Source organism: Strigops habroptila, chromosome 8 (genome assembly GCF_004027225.2).
Source record: "Strigops habroptila isolate Jane chromosome 8, bStrHab1.2.pri, whole genome shotgun sequence".
Taxonomy (NCBI): Eukaryota; Metazoa; Chordata; class Aves; order Psittaciformes; family Psittacidae; genus Strigops; species Strigops habroptila.
The window spans coordinates 41,740,458-41,753,795 of record NC_044284.2 but is presented as its reverse complement, the minus strand read 5'-3'; the positions used below and the strand labels follow the sequence as shown (position 1 = coordinate 41,753,795).

General features: G+C 50.7%; 1 protein-coding gene across 7 annotated transcripts in view; it reads right to left on the bottom strand.

Moving 5' to 3' along the window:
• Positions 1-13,338, bottom strand: part of CACNA1E (calcium voltage-gated channel subunit alpha1 E) — a 141,546-nt gene that overhangs the window by 104,975 nt on the left and 23,233 nt on the right. For all 7 annotated transcript variants that reach the window (XM_030495458.1, XM_030495463.1, XM_030495460.1 and 4 more), the window contains exon 2: positions 11,462-11,912. In XM_030495458.1, the coding sequence (XP_030351318.1) occupies positions 11,462-11,880 (419 nt within the window). In that variant the 5' untranslated portion in view covers positions 11,881-11,912. The remainder of the gene's footprint in view (positions 1-11,461; positions 11,913-13,338) is intronic.

The following is a 13,338-nucleotide window of genomic DNA, read 5'->3' as shown; positions in this document are numbered from 1 at the left end:
CTTTAAAATCAATGCGACAACAACTCTCTAAAGCTCTCTTCCCTGGGCTGGAGGAATAACCCTCTGGAAATGTGGATTTTGGTCACTATATCTCCCCCCAGCAACCTCTCGCAAGCAGGAACACAGGTGACGGCAGCGCAGAAGTAGTGCCATAGCAGCTCCCACTCAGCCTTCTCCCCCACAGCTCCTTCCCCAGACACAAGACACAGCATGACTTGCATTCCCACCCCAGGAGATCTCTTTTCCTAACCTCTCTTCAAGTGTTTGCCTAAAATAATGCAGCCCAGAGCATCCTTGGCCCCATTTTTTAAAATGCCTGCCAGTTCTCAGCTGCCAAGCAAAATGCCACACACACAAGTGTGGTTCCCAGAAGGTTCCACTCAAGGTTCCCAAACCCGCAATGTCCCACGACACCCCAGCAGGGCCCACCAGTCCCCAGCTTCTCTAGGGGTGAGATGCCAGAGCTGACTGCATGCATTAGCCATGTTTTTTTCAGGGAGCTCCAGGCAGAGCCTGGAGGAAAACCTGTGAGCCTCCATCCTTTTTCCTCCTCCCCTCGCTGCTTTCATGCAGATGCTTTCCAGTGGCTGATCTGTTGTGACATCCATCTGCACAAGCAAAGGAGAAACACACTCAAGGTGTCTCCACAAGTCAGGCGGGATGTCAGAACAGGGATCAGGTGTGTATATAATCTGCTTCTTGTGCTCTCCCTGAGCGCTCTTTGGCACAGGCTAGGCATGCCAAGATGCTGGCACCGCAGCCCAGTCCTGCTTGGGTGGCCCAAGACCTGGCCTGAGACCTGGGGCACCACCACCCACAGTGCCCTGGGGTCACAAGCTCCCCAAGATAAACTCCTCATGTACCCTCCTGAAGCCACCAGAAGTGCCCATATGCACCACAGAGCCTTGAAGTTGGGTATTTCCCCACACTGCATTGCTGTGGGACTGGAGCAGCTCATACACTAGAGCTACTGATAAAACAGAAGGATGATGTATCTTGAATCAAAGGGGGATTTAGCAACCAAATGATCACAGGACGAAAGAGCTGGGAGAGGTGTAAAAGACAGCCAAGAAACCTCTAGTTCTGTGCATTTATGGGGGCACAGGAGGGTTGTGCATCTAGCCCTGCAAAATTCACAGGACCTGGTTTTGATGCTTGGTCTCACTCTGCCACCATAAAGCTCAGTGCCAGCACCTACCCATCTCCACACAGGCTGCTCAGGTCTTTGTACTCTCCAAAAAGTCCAAACCCAAACCAACAGCCACTTTTGCAGCTGCATACACCACACAAAAATACCCAAAGGGTTTGCTGACAGCTCAGGCAGAGGTAGGGCTGTCAGCAACCATCCTTAAACCACTGCAGACAAGGGACAGCATCACTTTGCCCCAGTGCTGGCTTGCAGTGATGCCATGCAGGAGGGAAGCCTACTCTCCTATTTCCTACCAAATCACCCCACGCTGGTGGGGTGACGACTGCAGTGCTCCTTGGGCTAACTCACTTTGCCTTAGGCTGGGAGGCTTTATGGCTCAGCTGAAGAGGCCTGAAATAATCACCCATTAATAAATTGCCTGGAGTGCCCTGCTGCCTTATTTAGCCTTGCAAGTCGGGCTCTAATTAGCATTCGCAGCCACATCCCAGCTGCTCCAGGCAGGCGCGCAGCAATCCCACCTCCCAGAGAACAGTTATCTGCCTGCCCCTGCTTTTCCATCAGATTAAAGCAAATTTCCATCCCTGCTTCCAACTCCCAAATCCCTCTGCACAATGCCTCCCCTCAGCTGAGCCATGGAGCAACCCAGCCCCACACTAACCGAGCTGGCAACAGGTGACATAACACCTCTCCATCCTCTCCCATCTCGGATGGGTCCAGCTCTAGGCACTGCACTTCCAGAGAGGCTTATCTAAGAGGATCCAGTGGGGAGAAGTAGGGATACCTGAGAATGACCCTGTCAAAAAGATTATGGCTGGGCAGCAAGGATAAGAGGAGACCAAAGAAGAGGGAGGAAGGCAGAAGCACAGGCCCAGGGGGATATTCCCTTTCTTGCCACCAAAGCCCTGCAAGTGCAGGGCTCGGAGGGACAGATCCTGCCACAGCCAAACACCAAGCTGCCAAGCCTTATACATGCATGGGAACAAGGAGACTGAGCTCAGAAAAGACATGCTCAGGGCCAGCCATAGACATTTGACAGGGTAAAGCTTTATTTTGTCCTGCCAAAGGGTTGGAGAGGGATTTTTAAAAGCATTTTTCAACCTCTGCACTACCCAAAGCAAAAGAAATCCCTCACTTTTCTCCACCAGCACCCTTCTGACCTCACAGGCGCAGCAGTGTTAGCTCCTGCCAAAGCCAGCAGGAGATTTTCCTCCTTTAGATCTTTTCTTCACCCCCACAAAAGGTAGGTCCACGCCCAATGACTATCTTGTGTTTTCTCTGATTCTCTGACTGCCCTTCAAGACTCAAGTCAGACAAACACAACCATGGTACCAGTGAGCAGGATGATGGAGGAGCCCCTTGCCTTTGAGCTGCAAATACTCCCTGCAATAAAAAGAAAGCTGGACTAGAAACCCACCAAGTCCATACCCAATCTAATGAAGCCAAACTCACAGGCTCAGCTTTCTCAGAAGCAACCTGCTAGCAAACAGGGTAGCTTCAATAAAATTAAATTGTCAGGACAAGAGCCAGGAGAAGATGGAGCTGTTGTAAAATTTTTCCTGCAATTCTGAACTGGCACTGAGCAGCTGATGCTCAAGACAGCCAGAGAAACCCCATCCCTGGCACACAGCCAGGAAGGAGATGCTGCTTCCATCTTTCAAACCTGTGAAAGAGAAAAGGCCAAAGAGCAAAACCTCTCTCCAAAAGCTGCTTAGTGCTGGGAGGTGTGAAAAACTATCCTCCTTGCTGCGGCGACAGGCAGTCATCAGCTCAACATCCTCTGTGAAGGCAAACACCCTCGCCCATCCCCGGGAAAGCTCAGATAAGCATGTCTTGTGCGATTCTTCAATGGGAAAAAGTTCATTGAAGAATTTTTTGGCTTATTTCCACTTGAGCAAATGCACAGAGAAGACAGTTTCAGCATGTTACCTACTGGTTTACTGTCTCATGAGCTGCAGTGGGGAAAAAATCACCCCTGTGAAGCTCCTCTGATGACAAAAATAAAGGACTCATGGTTTATTATCAGAGCTTGCAAAGACAACACGTGTTTCATTACAGCATCATCCACCACAGTGGTGTGCCCCAAGCTTCCCACAAAAAACCCTCACACAACTGGTTAGCATCATCCATGAAAGATGAGGCGCAACACCAGCACTTTCAGGTGTGTTTTTGGAAGGACAATGTCATGCTGATCTCCTTCAACACCATAGTCCCCCACAGCTGGGGATAAGCACAAGCACATTTTCCACAGTTAAAGAGTGAGAGCCTTGCTGGTGTACATAGACACAGCCCAAACCCAGACACAGCCCAAAACCAGCCAAGCAATGAAACAGCAACATATATGGGTGACCCCTGCGCTGAAGGATCAGAGTGGACTTCCCCATTGAGCATGCAAAAGGTAAGCGGAGACAAGAAATGCATCTCTCCCCTATGCTTTTCGAAGAAAGATCTCTTGATGTTTCAAAGGAAATTAAAAGCCACACTGAAAGGTGCTTTAATAAAGCTTCAGAGGACTTTTCATATGGATTTTTTTTTTTTTTTCCAGCTCTCAAGTAGCATAAGCAGCCCAAGCCAGGGATTAATGTTTGTCATGCACAAACACAGCAAACACCTTTTGAACTAGGAGGGACCAACTGGCAAGTGCAGAAAAGCCTGTAACCCTTCAAAGCAGCTGAACTGAGATCATGCCCCACACACACAGAAGAAATTTCCCTGTCACTGCGTTCATTTGTGCAGTTAGGTGGAAGTGCCATTTCCATGGTACAAGTAAGTCTGCAAGAAGTAAGTCTCTCTGGGGATAGGTTGTGCACTAATCCTCACAGCTAGGTTTTCACCAAACTTTCAAAAAACCTTTCCCAAGTTTGAAGACTCTGTGGTCTGAAATGAAGAAAATGCCATTTTGGGCGTGCAAAATGAGACATCATCTATGTTTTAAGATGTTAAACATCAAGTTAAATGAAAAATAAGTTATAGTCTGATTGGACTAAATACCTTCTGAGGTCCCTTCCACTCTGAATTATCTTCTTACCCCGTCATCTCTTAAATACAAATAATACAAGGGAGTGGGTGTACTACACCTTAGAAACAATTAATAGAAAGTAACATGAACCACATATAGTTGAGAGGCTGGATAGCACCTCTCCCACAAACATCTCCTGGCCAGCAGACAGCCTCCCCACCAGAATTACATAGGGACAGCTGGGGGCTGCCTGGGAGAGGGGAATAGGGTGGATTATTCCCAGAGAGAGAAGGGACAAGGGTGCAAATGAATATTGAATACCAGAAGTTTCATGGCGTGCATGCTGCACTGAATCACCCTCGCCATGTGAGGAGATAAAACTGGGACTGATAAAGCAGAGGATTGTGCTGCCATCCAGAGGGACTTCAGCAACCTGGAGAAACAGGCAAAGGAACAGTATGAAGTTCAGCTTTGTGGGAAAGGCCAAGTCCTGCACTTGGGGAAGAACAACCCAGTACATGCTGGCTGGAAGGCAGCTTGGCAGACAAAGCCCTGCAGAGAGACGTGCACTCACTGGAGCAACTCCAGCAAAGGTGACTAAAAGAGTAGAGCATTTGCCCTACAAAGATGCTGGGAGAACTGCTGCTGCTCAGCCTGGTTGGAAAAGGCTCAGAGCAGATCTTATCAGTGTATATGAATACCTGACAGTAGGGAGTAAAGGCAGAGCCAGACTCTTCTCTGTGGCATCCAGTGATTGGACCAGAGGCAATGGGCACAAACTGCAATAAAAGAAACCCTAAGATATACATAGGAATAAAGTTTTTGACTGCAAGAGGAACCAAGTATTTGGGACAGGCTGCCCAGAGCGGTTGTGGCATTTCCATTCTTGGAGATAATTAAATACCCTCTGGACACGGTCCTGGGCAGCTGCTTTCGGTGACTCTGCTTGAGGTTCTTTCCAACCTCACCACCTCCCAGCAATTCAGGGTTTCCGAGCCATGGCCAACCCCCAGGCCAAGCTCTCTCTTGAAGGCTGGTTCCTGGGAAGCACAACCAGCCCCAGCACAGTGCACGGCTTCAACACAGCCAAGATGTGTTAACAAAGCTTCCTGACACCCACAGCTGAGACTCCAATGAGGAAAGCAGGAATAAGGTATGCCAGGATTCAGTGACAAAATATAGGGCAGCAGCTCCCAGGCAGAGGCATCTGCTTGGAACCACCTTGTCCTGCATATTCAGCAACCAGCTCCGAAAGAGCGCAGCTCCCCAGAAGAGTGGCCTCAGCTGTGTGGGAAGCCTGGGACTGATCATAATTGCCCACCCTCCCAGCAGCTCTTGGGAGGCTTTGCAAAGTCACCTGCATTAATTCAGAAAGCAAATTCATCCAGGGTGTGCCAGAAACCCAGGCTTCGAGGAAATTCAGGGAAAGATGCTGCTATTTTCATGCTGTTGCCAGGATATTTAGTGGAACTCAAGTTCATCCTGGGTCAGAAAAACAATCTCCTCCCCACGCATCCAAACCTTGGTCTGCACTGAAGGGAAGAGGAGAGAGCACAGGGAGGTCGGTCCAGCGCAGATTCCTCTGGGAGAGATGCTCGAGGCCAAGTTAGCATAATAAAACCCGTATTTCAATGCTCCAGGTTTAGCAAATTCAAGGCCCCTTCTACCACCTGCCTTGCTATTCTTGTAGGGTAAAACATAAGCAGGGAAAGTCATCTTAACTGAGACACACTCATTAGGCTCTCAGAGACATTAACTGGTTTGCCCTGGTTTGCAGAGGACTTGCATAGGAGACATGGGTGTATCTCCATGAAGGATGCTCCCAGGTATGGGGTCCCTGGCTTCACTTGTCACAGACATCTCAGTGGCTTTGCAGGGCCACTGCAGCTCCTTCCAGCTGCCCTGACCTTCCTGTCCAGCTCCTGGGCACATGGCAGCAGATGTCTGGATGGAAGCCCACAGCAGGGAATGATGTGAATAAGCTGCCTCTGACAGTGACCAATACTGCAGAGGTGCTGGAGGAAGAAAGTCATCAGCCTCCCAGGACAGGGTCAGGGACGAAGTCATGAGGAGGGGTAACAAGCACTGGATACTAGTGCCAGAGCTGAGATCACGCAGGGGTGACAAGGCACCTGCTCCCTTCCCCAGCAGCACCCCCAGAGGAGCAAGGGCTGTTGTTTCACAGGTCCCTCTCAGCAAATGCTGCAGCAACGAGCCAGTGCCCTCCTCCAGCCCCACACTGTGGCAGGATAGCATGGAGCAGCCCCCATGGAGTCCACTTGGGTGGACAGGAGCTGCTGCACAGGGTGGGGAGCAGGGCTGCTGCTTACAGCATGGTAGCAATACCCACTAACCCAACACCTCTCCCAAAACTGTGCTGCAGAGCTACCGACATCAGTGACAGCAACTCAGAGCCACCTCGGGGCTTGTCCCTTCCCTGCAGACCTGAGGAAGGCCAGTGTGATGGGTACTGGTCCAGCCAGGGCTGCTGCTGTCAAAGCAGCCCCAGCCTAGGGGCATTTCCCAGGCAGCCTCGCCAGCATGAGGGGCAAGAGGCAGTGCCACCCTATGTGTGCTCCTGCCCTCTCCATTACCGCGGCCAATTAAACTCAGATGCACTGGGGGAATATGCTGGGAAGCAGCGATGGAGCTGGGAGCCCAGCACACACCAAAGGGGCCCTTTGCCTCATTCAGCACCAAGGAAAATAAAAATTATTTTTAAAAAGCCAGCTTCATTTGTAATCTGGGATTCAGAGTGTGCACATAACCACTGCCAAGTCATAAAAAGCCAGAGATCTGTTAGCAACACCTTGTGCATTTTCAGTTTCTTCTGTTCTCTTACTTCTTCCAATAAAGCAGCACCAACGTAAAGCTGCGGTGGTGTTACGCTCCAGCCAAAAAAGGATCCCCCAGATCTGAGCAAGCACCAGAAAGCTCTCTTGTCCTGCTGCTCCATGGACCACAGGCTCCCAGATGGGTTACAGGGATCTTGCTGCGGATCACACCATTCAAGGGAGCCCTAGCAAAATCCTAGCATCAAAGCCATTAACTTTAAGACACTACAAGACAGGAGATCGCTTTTAATGACCCTATCCTTCAGGAGCACTGCCCTGTGCTGTGGGCAGAGTGCATCGCTTCCCACAGAACGCTGAAACCTGCCACCCATTACTCAGGTACTCCAACACTGAATGACAGCATCCCACCTCCACACCACACCAAGATCCAGCTACTTTCTGTCTGGTCTCCTATGCTCCCTCAATCCATGTCCAACATTTGGGAATTCGGATTTTCCATGCGTCCTTGCTGTAGATACTCCAAAATGAAGGCACAGCTGGCATTCCCAGATTGCACAAGCTAAGCTCAACAAATATCCATGCACACATGGTTTTAAGCAAGGCAAGTTTGGGTCCTGTCTGCTCAAACTCAGCTTGAGGCTTTTCTGGGATGTTCCCTGGGTGGCTCTGCCTATCCCCACCATCAGCTAAGGAAGCAGCTGCTCAGCTTGGAGAAGCCACAGGAGGTTCCCTGTTTGCTTCTTTTGACAAGGAGCTTTTCTTTTGAGCTCTCTCTCAGCCTGATGTAGTCCAAATGATGCTGCCACGCATATGTGGCAAAGACATCAGTGGTTCAACCATGACCACTCCATGCTGCAACAGCACACCAAGCCTTGAAGTGCTGCAGATATCTCCATAGACTTCCACCACTGACCCTAGTGTGCGAACCCTGGGATGGAGGGCCATCAGGCCAGGACTCTGGAAACCAGGTTTTAGTGTCTGCTTTGGGCTTAAGTTCTTTAGTCAAGAACAATGTGTGCTGGTACATGACCCTTCACCATAAAGTGAAGCCTCCCACAGAGCCACTGCCTCACATGCACTTAGCAGATAGTCCTTTCTGCTCCCTGTCTCAGTTTCCTCAAAAAACAAAGACCAGGGAAAGGAGCATTTCCCCCTCTTCCCCCTTCTTATTCCATTGTATTAAGGAGAAAGCACATTTCACTTGTGTTCTTTTTTCACTGGCTAAAGGCAGCAGAGATGGAGGCTAGGTAAGGGTCAGACCTGCTGATGCTAACGCTGGTGAGTAAGAAAAAGCATTTGCTTTTCTTCCCCCATTCCAACCCAGAACAAGAGCAGCTGCACGTAAAACTCTGGCTGCACACCAGGAATGCTGCATCCACAAAGACAAAACTACTCCAGGGGAGCAGAGGTCTATTATGCAGCAGTTCAATCCTGCAAGATAGACACCACTCAGAGCACCATGTTTAACAAAAACTCCCCGGAAGCCTTCCAAAGGAGATGCAGACCTCTCTGAACCACCTTGGTGTAACTCATCAAGTTTTGGCAGCAAGGAAAAAAAAAAATTAAAAAAAATATACACAACATAAAAAAATCCAACAACAAAAAAGTCATCAGTTATTGTGGGGCTGTCCTGACCCCACAGACAAGCGGCCATTCCTCAAGGTCTCCTGCCACAGCTCAAAGCCAAGCAGAAAACCCATTTTACAAGTTCCCCATATTCCATTTAAAGTCCACCACCACACTGGGGCATGGGAAAATACTATTGTCACTGCTCACCAAGAGGTACAGAGCCAGATCTCGAGGGCAAAAGCCCCTAAGGTGATTGACACCATATGAAATGGGCCCTTCCAAAAATTAAATCACAGAGAAATTAAATTATTACTAATAAAATTATAGATATGGAAATTAATTTGCTTTTTTTCTCCCCTACATGTTATCCAACTAGTCCCAGAGAGCATCCATGGTACCAGGGTTACTGGCTCTGCACACTGGCCTAGTCTTTGGCCCAGTTTTCGGGGAAACATCACTGTTTTATGAGCCTGCTGTTACAGCAGGAGCCTTAGCACGTGGGTTTTGCAGGCTGATGGGGTATTAGGGCACCTAACTCTTGGAGACGCACAGGTCCAGCGCTCTGGGGCTCAGCCTGCTGTGCCAAGACTGCCAGCTCCCCAGAAAGGGACCTGGCAGTTACAGGCAGTGGGGCTCTTTGGTCCTCAGAGACACAAGATCTGCAAAGCCCAAGAGCTGCCATGTATGCCAGCACCTGGCTTCTCCCCAGCACCGGGGGGCTCCTTCAAAGCACCAGCACCTCTACCTCCTGCATCATGGCAACAATGCTGTGGGCTTGTGCATCTGCAAGGAGAGACCCCCATGTCCAGACCCCAACAGTGATGAGCTTGGGCAGGTAAAGGGTGAGCAGCTCATCCCAATCTCAGGGACACTTTCCTTAGACATGACTTGCTATGCACACCCGCAAAACTATTGTAGGGTGGGCTGAAATGCCCAAACCAGGCATCCAGGAACTGGGAAATGCAAAGATTGGACCCTACCAGCCTAGGGAAACACCTGATTAAACAGGTTGGGATAGCAGCAGCCAGCATGGCCATCTGCATATTCCTGCTGCGTTAGAGACAGAAATATTAGGCTTTGTGTTTGAGTTACTGCTAGATGGAGCAGCTGAGGGTGGCAAAAGGGGCACATCCCACACAGTATGAGCAGGAAGGGCTCTGGCTTCATCTCCCTGCCACAAAATAGAGCTGTAGTCATCCAGGCAGTTAATTAGCGAGCAGCCATTCTAGGAACTCGCTCCGCCAGCTGACAATTAATGAGGCCATCCCTCTGCTTCCTGCCCGGCCATGATTTATTCATCTGGCATCCCTGGTGGGTCGCGAAAGATAACAAGGCACAGAGCACTTGCCGAGCCCATATGTCAATTTATTTCCCCAGTGCAGGGCTCCCTGAGTCACCAGCCAGGAGGTTCCCTGGGCACAAAGGGATCAGCACTGAGCTGAAAGGGCCGGGGAAAGCCTGCTTTGCTGATGGGCTGCCTTCCAAAAAAAAGGCAGGAGCAGCCTCAGTGTTACAACAAGCAGTTTTATCATGCAAAGAATCCCAAAGAAATCCTACCAGCTTCAAACAAATGGAACACTGACCCGGATCTCACCAAAGCAGCATGCCACATCTAATAAATACACGGGTTGCCACCTCCTTCAGGTATTTTATAATACACTGTGTATTCCCAAAATAAAGTGCCCAAGGCAGGGAGCTGCTCTGGACCAGTGATACTGGAGCAGGATGTGCTGCAGCAGCTTATCCCAGGCAATTCTGCTGAATAGACACAAGGGGGGGAACCTTGTAATTTAAACGCAGGATTGATGCACGTGGCTGCAGCCTTAGTTGCACCATGAATGTCGGGCAAGGGAGAATAATCCAGGGCTTCACAGAATCACAGAATGGTTTAGGTTGGAAAGGACCTTTAAGATCATCTAGTTCCAAACCTCCTGCCATGGGCAGGGACACCTTCCATTAGACCAGAGTGCTCAAACACTTGAGCACGGGTCTTGAACACTTCCAGGGATGGGACATCCACATTGGATGACTTGGAGCTGGTTTTTCTCACATCACCAAGGCAAACTATGGAAGGAAGTTAATTAAAGGAAATTAATAAGTAAAACGAGTGGGTTTGAGCCTTACCAAGTACTTCTATTTTTGTAAGTTCATTAGTGTCTCCAGCTTGCTCCGATCCAGGGGGACTTGGCCACTTCTTAGGATTAAATACAAATCCACTTGCAGCAGGGCTGAAGCCACAGTAAACACAAAAGGCAATGACCCCAAACACATCCAAAAGTTCCACTGCAGCCAAGGGAAACTATCTTTAGGACTTCCAAGTTTCCTCTACATCCCACTAACCCATGCACAATTTAGTGAAACCCCTCACCCAGTCAGGCCCTTTTTGCACTGTTCCCATCAGATCCCACCCTCCAGCTCAGAGCCAAGAGAGGCATATCCAACCACTTCAGCTGATAAACACTCACCTCCCATACACAGCATGCCACTCTCTCTCTCCATCTCTCACACACATTCCACAAAATCAACCTATCAGAAAAACACCATGGTGCAGTTGGTTCAGACCAGCCCAATCCATGCAGGACCTGTGTGATGTGTCGAGCCCCAGGGCAGGACGGGTGCTGCATGAGGTCCCAGCACTAGAGGCAGGACTACACATCCCATGTTTTAAGAGTACAGGGAGAGGAAAGGAGCCAGAAGAGGTTTGACAGGGTGGTGGAAAAAAACCAACCAAACAAAACCCCGAAATTAAAAAAACTCATTCTCTGTGTTTCAAGTTGTTCCTTGCCTTTAAAAATCCTCCCTGGATAACAAAGGCAATGGGGACAAGCAGCCCAGCTTGGGAGTGCCAGATCGAGCACTGCTGGGTTGGCTGCTCCACAGGGGTGATGCTGACATCACATTCCCCAATCCCCCCACCAGCCCCATAGAGAACAGACAATGGTCCCGCTCCCCCCAGCTGCCCACCTGGGCTGGGGGCTCTCCAGTACTTACTCCCATTCCTTCCTCCGTGCCTGCGGTGTGCTCTGCATCTTGTGCGCCTCGTGCGCCTTGATAATGTCCCTCTGCTCAATCAGCCCACCCCGCCGGCGCTTGATAACATCCGGGCTCACAGGGACATACTGGCCGAGCCCCAGGTCGAAGGTGCTGCCAGTCTCTGTGCCGGCATCGGCATCCCGGGGCCGGGGCTCATAGAGGGCATCAAAGCTGGCGGCACGCGAGACGAGGGCCTCGGCCAGGCTCTCAGGCTCCAGCAGGTTGCAAGACTGGGTGGTTTGCATCAGGCCGAGCCGGTGCTTGCGCCACGTCTCCTCCTTGGGCAGGGCCAGGATGTAGCGGGGGGAGGCAGCGTCCAGCTCAGCCCCCCTGCCCGGTGCTGGGGTGCTGACGGAGCACGTGCCAAATCCAAGCATCTTTGGTGCTGTTGCTGTTGTAGCTCATCACTCTGGAGGGGCACAAGATAGAGAAGGAAAGCTCAGGGCTTTGCTCCATTTGCCCCCAATTCCCTCCCTTCCTCCTACATCGACTGAAAGTCTCATTTATTCTGGGTTTGTTGGGCTTTCAAACCAGGCACAGGGCACACAACACTGGACCCCCCAAGACTAGGGCATGGTGCAGGACTTCCTGCCTTACTGCTTTCCTCCTGCTTCCCAAACTGGGCACTCCTGCAGCTCTTCAACCTGCAGCTCTCTGACGCTGCAGCCTGTCCTCCCTGGGGACCCTGAAGCAGCACAACTCCCTGCAGCCGGACCACAATGTGATGAGCTCCCATGCTGTCTCACAGATGGGAAAAGAGAAGACTCGGCAGACCTGGGTCAAATCACCCTTGTGCTGCTTTTGTTTGCTTGGGTTTCTTCTCTGCTGGGTTTTTATTGCTTTTGTGAGGGGCTGGGAGGGATTAAAGGGACTGGCGTGGCACAGCCCTGCTGCGAACACAACCTGTAACACAGAGCAGGGCTCTTTCCATCCATCCCAGCAGGCAGCCATGCATCCACCAGGAATCCAGTGCTGCCGACTCTCGGCTGCCTGAGCGGGCAGGGGCCATGCAAGGGGCACGCGTGCCAGCAGACGGTGCAGTGCCGTCGCACGCTGCCTCCCGGGGAGCACAGCTTCGGAGCATCCCTGTCTGGAGCGTCCACGTCCCCTGTCCAACTCCACGCTGGTGTGATGACGGCCAGGCAGCCTGGCAGAGGAGGCTGGGTGTGGAAATATCAGTGTGGCTTTGACTCAGGAGCTTCACATGGGAGGCAAAAGGCACAGGAACGCTGCCAGCAGCACCACTCAGAGCAACGCTCCTTGGCTAAGCAAAATAGATGGTGCTCTACCGACATGAGATGCTTGTATCTGAGAATACATCCAAAGCCTTGTTGTGGTGAAATGCTTTATTCTAATGTTAGAGAGGTGCCATTCAGCATGTTATTGCTACGGGAAGGGCTTCACTCCAGCAGTCCCTCAAATTCCTCTCCCAGTGCTTACCTACGATGGAGGTGAAAGAGGGGATGAGAGAAAAGAGCAAGGCAGCAGGTGCTTCACACGAGGGCTGTCATGCCTTTCCTAACCACATCCCTGACACAGGAGGAAACAACCGAGCAAGGGAGAGAGGGTTTAACCCCCCCTGAGATATGGCAATAATGCAACAAATTGAGCGTATCAGTCATCTTAACCCCTTCACAGGGTATTTGGAGACACCTGATCTCCTCCTCCAGAACAAACAGGGAGATAAGAATGGCAGTCAGGAGGAAGGCTGGGAAATCTCCGCACCAGGAGTAAAAGTAAATTACATAAAGGAAAAAAATAAAAATCAAGAGTAACTGAAGGGACAAAACAGAGCATGTAAGCCAAAATAAGCCTGATATCCCCGTGCCACAGCG